This window comes from Austrofundulus limnaeus, unplaced genomic scaffold, assembly GCF_001266775.1.
Source record: "Austrofundulus limnaeus strain Quisiro unplaced genomic scaffold, Austrofundulus_limnaeus-1.0 Scaffold858, whole genome shotgun sequence".
In the NCBI taxonomy this organism is placed as follows: Eukaryota; Metazoa; Chordata; class Actinopteri; order Cyprinodontiformes; family Rivulidae; genus Austrofundulus; species Austrofundulus limnaeus.
Window position 1 is genome coordinate 145,404 of NW_013953260.1, and position 6,000 is coordinate 151,403.

Genomic DNA, 6,000 nt, shown 5'->3' on the forward strand with positions numbered 1-6,000 from the left:
ATAAACTACATCTCCCATAATGCATGCTGATTATTTTACCCGTGAAAGGATGGCATCCCACCACTAAGTGGAGAGCTGCACAAGGTTCAAAAGTGGCTGGCAGCTGACAAATTTCTCTGTGTAAAATATCTATTTAGCTTCATTTTAACCAGCCATTTTTGCTAGCCATTTTTGCTGTGACCCTGTTGTACTGGGAAGTGGGAATTTCCCACTTACAAGTCACAAATTCAAACTGGAATGCCCCTACATTGAGAATTTCCTGTTGTAAAGTGGCAGAATTCAGTATTCAAAACGGTACTTATCACAGCTGAACAGCGAGGAAAACACTGTTAATTTTAATAGTATTTCTGCATTTATTTCACATTTAGTCAGTTGTGCACTTAGTACTTTTCAGTGTTTATAAGAGAACATGGTAAAACTCTTCATATGTAGAGGAACTTAACGTTTTATGTTTAAGTTAAACATGAAATGTCAAAGTTATAACAACTATCCCTTTGGAGGCCACCATAATGCTTATGTGAATATCTGTGATGAGTTTGACACCACTGGTATAAAGCAACCCCCTCATTACTGCTTATGAAGCCCCATTACGGCTCCATCCTGTCACAAGAACAAGAATCATATCCTTGAATTCTAACATTCAAGGCAGAGACTCATCCCTGAACTAAACCAAGTAGTTTGCCTTTTTCCTGTTAAGAACCCTGACTTCAAACTTTAAGTAGCTGACTCTAATCCCACTGCTTCACACGTGGCTGCAAACCGCTCCAGTTCATGGCTCGCATTATCTGCAAAAAACAGAGATGAGACTCTGACATTCCCAAACCAGACTCTGGTACCCCATACCACTGATCTGTATTACTAAATTGGACTTTGCCTATTAGCTCCATAGCCGCCATTACTATGTGCTGAGTCATGTCAACAAAATGATATCGTTCCAATGCGGGATGCACACCAATCTTTCACAAAAGTATTCAAAGAGCCCTTATTTATTATCCGATTTCTATAAAATATGTCTTAAATTAAAGCTGAGAAAACTGCTGATGTTGTTACATGTAAAAATAAGTATTCTCCCAAGAGATATATTAATAAGCAGTCCGGGAACTTTTAATTGTAGGTTTTGCTAATGCATTTACTGTGGAAACTATCAGACGTGGCACTGACCCACAGTTTGTAGCTATGGCACCTGTACAGCACACAATAAGTCACATGATGTCCAGTCCAGTAATACAGATCAATGCCTCATACTCCTGCAACACCCCCCACAGAATGCTGTAGGGAACATGGTACCATATCATTCTTTTTCTGGTAATTGTGAGATGATTATTATTATTTTCTTTCTGTTAGTACATTCACTGATGGTGGTCAGAGCAGTGGTGCCGGTGCGTGGCAGCCCCGCCTCGTCAGTGTGCCCCAGGGGCACTATATAAGTTTACCATTTAGTTCAAGGTACTAAACAGTGTGTGCATGTGAGTCTTGTCATTAGTTTGTCTGTCTAATTTCAAAGCTTTAAAAGGAGATACCAAGCCTTTGTCACCATTTTACTAATGGTAGGAACACATTTATTCACAAGCTATCCAAAATGTCATTATAAACAATTCAACTTGATTTATGCACTGTGTATTTAAGGTCACAGTTGGATTACATTAATTGATTAATCTCATAATTAACTGCAGATCTTTTCTTAACGCATTCAGTTTTCCCTAAAAACATTAAACATACATTTAGTTGAAATTGAAAAGAGATCAGTTGGTTCTTATATGTTAATTTGATGGAAGTAACTGTTCTGCTTTAAATTAAAAATCTGTAATTTCACTCAACAGTGCCAGAGATGGAGAAGAATGTTGCACAAGTGATACTGCTGTGTCTCTCCACCTTCTGGAAAATGGTAAAATGTTTCACCCTCTTTTTCTCATGCAGTGTTGGAACTGTTCTTACATGTATGTGTCTGTCTGTCTGTGTGTATGTGTGTATCTTTTCCACACATCTCACAACATAATAGTGTTTAGTACTGTAGAAAAAAAACAAGACTTTTTGTTCCCAGGTTTACCTGAAGATCCTCATCACAACAACACAAAGCATGTTTTTGATCATAACAAGGACGACAACAGTAACTCAACAATAAGGTAAAATTCTGCACAAGAGCTTTGATAGGTGCTGCTTAGTAAAATAGTTTCATAGAAAATCATTTAGATTTCATTAATTTAATTCATCTTATACAGCTAATGAAAATTAAGAATTTGTTCCTCAGAAAATAAGAATATTACATCAGACCAGTAGACTGATGAGAGCAGCTACAGCTCTCGTTGATTGGTTCATCACAAAGATATGAGTAACTTTGCATGAATCGTTTGCTTCAATTGTAACATTTTCTTTATTTGAGTTAACTACACAACAATAGTGAGGTATCAAACAACAACGATGTAACAAAAAGCTAATATTAGCTTACCATTTTTTATCATCTTGCCCTCATGTCTTCAGCGTCATATTGCTGAATGACCCTTCGGTGCTTTTATTTTGGTCCAGTCCATTGTTGTTTTGTTGAAAATACACAAAATAAGATTCATTAAGGTTTAATATGATCCCGCCAACATCAAGGCAGCTCAATGCAAAGACGACCAGGGTCAGAGTAGAGAAGGGTTGGGCTGACTGGAGCAGGGCTGGGTCGAGCCTTACAATGCAAAAACGCCTTCAGACTAATCCAGGACCCAATTGTCCTTTCTTTTTCACACCAAGAGTCTTACTAGATTTGACTAACTCCCTCTTTTCAGATGAAAGTAGTTTGCTTTGTATTTAATCTTAAGTCCCAGAGTCTGGAGGAAGAGTGGAGAGGCACAAGTATCTAAGTTTAGGTGCAGTGTGAAGTTTCCAGTCAGTGAGGATTTAAAGAGCCATGTGTCAGCGCATCCATCCATGTACCTCAACATGTTAGAGCACTTCATGTTTTCATCTATTGAAAAGCTTTACAGAGATGTTGATTTAATTTCCTAGACTTGTCACCTGCTCACACTGCCAAAAACAAAAACAGTTTAATGAATCCATGGTATCACTGTAATATGGCCTGACCTGAGCCCACAGAGCATCTATGGAGTTTTGTTGGGTGGAAGAAGCTTCATTGAAGGCAACTGTCAAAGCAGCCTGGGCTTCCAGAACCTCAGCAGACCCACAGAGTGATGGGCTCCATGCCACACCTCAGTGATGAAGTGATTCATGCAGGAGCTCGTACCATGAACTGACACAGACCGTACATGGATTTACTTTTCAATGGGCCAACAGTTTTGGATTAAAAATCTTTGTTTTATCTTTATTATATAGTATTCTAATTTTCTGAGAAACTAAATGTTGTTTTGATTATAGCTGTAATCATTAACATTAACAAAAGTAAACCATGGAAATATTCTGGTGTAGATTAGGGTTGGGCATAATCATATCGTGTGCAATTAATCGTCAGAAAACATTAATCGATTAATTTTTGGCACTTGACGATTAATACGATTAATGCCGCCAGGCAGACTAACTGCTTGGTGCTCCTCTCTCATTCAGATATGACCAACATTAAAAAAGTTGTGTAATTTTTTTTATCTATCAACACAATTCCTGAAGTCTGTAATTTTGACACAATTTGGAACAGGTTTTTACGAAGAGCAAATTTTCTCCCTATAAATAAGTCAAGTGACTAGGATACAAGGGTGTCCAGGGACTCCGGGGGATTAATCGTCAAATTAATCATTATCGGCTAAATACCACGCTTAATCGTGATAAATTTTTTGACAATATTGCCCAACCCTAGTGTAGATTCACTTGATTTGGAAAGATGTGAGAGTAAGAAGGCTATTTTTAGTAAACTGAATTTGCTAACTAATAAAACTACTGGTATTTCCACATTATAAAGTGGAACTTGAATTTTTATTATTTACCTTTTTAGGAAAACTCTTGAGTTATCGTGTTTGTTTTTATCTCTGGTTGTGTTACAGCTTCCATCCTCAGGTGGTTTGGCACCAGACGCTCGACTCTGTGATTCTGACAGTGAAGCTGATGAATCCAGAATGTCAACTCTGGGATTTCTACCCTGACAGAGTCGTTTACAGGTTGGTCTGGATCAAAACACCAAAGATCACTTCTAATATTTGATGGAACTTTGCATCCAGGACCTTTGACTCTTGGGGAAATAGATCCAGATGGGTTTAGTTTTATGATTTACTTTTCTGAATGTATGTGAACTGTGCTCATTAGAATAGAATTTGACATGTATAGTCTGTCCCAAACGCTCTTATTGGATGGATGTAGGAAGCTGAGGACACCATCAGCTCTCCATGAGTTTAGTTAAAATGGTAGCGTTCTTAATGGTGTCAATGTGTTTTTTCTGTTCAGTGGCAGAGTAAACGGTCAGATCTACAGAGCTGACCTGCAGCTTCACCAAAAGATAGCCGCTGACCTTTGCCACCTGGAGATGAAATCCCACGAGCCGGTTCTGAAACTGGTCAAACAGCAGCAGGGATACTGGGAACAACTCGTCACCACAAAGGTACTGAAGTCTAGTTTTCCCATATAATGTTGAAATAATATGCTTGTGGAAAGATCATACAAAGGATTTTATTTTTTGTAGAATATTTTTGTAAGGTACAACATGGAGTACATTGATGAGGATGAAGACAAAGTACTAAATGGTAAGAAGCTTCAGGTGGACTATCATTATTGCAATGTGTTTAAAATGGTGAGAAATGTATCTGATTCTGTTCACAGATACGGTGTTTCTGGAGGAAACAGGTGAAAATAATTGGTACGTGAACTCGGGGAGTGGCAGTGAGAGCGACTGAAGATGAACAAAAATTTGTTTCACTTCTCTGAACACCTCAGTGTTCATCAGAGAATCATCAAGTTTGGTCAGCTCTCCTACTTTATTTGGAAAAATATTAATTTTTTTAGCCATTTAGTTCAAGATAAATAATTTTTCAAACATGTTCTCCTTGTTCATATGTTCATTTGCAAAGGAAAAAGAAACACCAGGAACTGCATTAATTCTCATTTGACACATTTAGGTTAAATTTGTGGTAATCTTTTTTTTTTTTTAAGTGTATTTTTACAGATGTTTTCGTCTTCAGTTTGACTTGTTCTGGGGAAAAAATGATCTGTTCAGGTAAAGTTTCCCAGTGAGGAGAACTGGTGTTCAGCATGTTAAAGACTAGCAGCAGACAATGTGCAAGGACAGACACACACTCACATATCCTCAGAGCAATAGCTGTGGACCCCCACTCTAAAACTACATGAACACTAAAGCCAGCCTCTCACTGGCCTGTAATTTGTTATCAAACAGCATGTGGAGAAGTAAGTCCCATAATTTGAGTGCACACTCACAACAAGATCCAAGCAAGCTCCCATATAAATTTGTATTTACTTCAAATGTATGGCGAGCCATTTCATTCCAAATTAAATAAATGAATAAATACCGTAATTAATAAAGTATAAATAAATGTTCCATTAAATAAATAAATTTCCCCAAGAAAAATAAAACTAAATCAATAAATTAAAGTGCATTTTTTGCATGTTTTTATTTTATAAATTCATTTGTTTATTTAAAGGGATCCCTGATTAGTTGTAACATTAGAATTTATTTAATAAACATATATTTTAACTGTAAAATAAAGACTGTAAAAATACTGTAGGCTGTTTAGTTTTTATCCCTCTGGGATCAATAAAGTATTTTTGAATTCAATTGAATCATTTTTAAACTAAAAGTTTAAAAAATATATTACACTTACGGGCCATTTTATTTACACACAAAGCATTCTGGGTAAATGATGACGTGGATAGGTCCTCGGTGTGAGGCTGCTAGCGAGCTATATCCACCCTGAAGGTTAGTTTAGCTTGTTGCGCTAGCGCCAAGCTAATACACATAGGGCAATATCGCGTCTCCGCTAGCGCTATGGCTAACAGGCTAAGCTGAGGTTCTTCTTCCATGAAGCAGCTCTGTTGTTCTCCATCCATATTTTCAGTTACAGACTG

The 6,000-nt window shown here is 37.3% G+C and overlaps 1 protein-coding gene across 2 annotated transcripts in view; it reads left to right on the forward strand.

Moving 5' to 3' along the window:
• tdrd12 (tudor domain containing 12) overlaps nucleotides 1–5,592 on the forward strand; it is a 36,241-nt gene extending 30,649 nt beyond the window's left edge. The window contains exons 19-25 of one of the 2 annotated variants that reach the window (XM_014029128.1): nucleotides 1,345–1,446; nucleotides 1,821–1,885; nucleotides 2,042–2,123; nucleotides 3,972–4,085; nucleotides 4,369–4,522; nucleotides 4,604–4,664; nucleotides 4,741–5,592. In XM_014029128.1, coding sequence (XP_013884582.1) covers nucleotides 1,345–1,446; nucleotides 1,821–1,885; nucleotides 2,042–2,123; nucleotides 3,972–4,085; nucleotides 4,369–4,522; nucleotides 4,604–4,664; nucleotides 4,741–4,814 — 652 coding nt within the window. In that variant the 3' untranslated portion in view covers nucleotides 4,815–5,592. The remainder of the gene's footprint in view (nucleotides 1–1,344; nucleotides 1,447–1,820; nucleotides 1,886–2,041; nucleotides 2,124–3,971; nucleotides 4,086–4,368; nucleotides 4,523–4,603; nucleotides 4,665–4,740) is intronic. The other variant, XM_014029129.1, reaches the window with a different exon arrangement.
• Nucleotides 5,593–6,000: the final 408 nt, after the last annotated feature.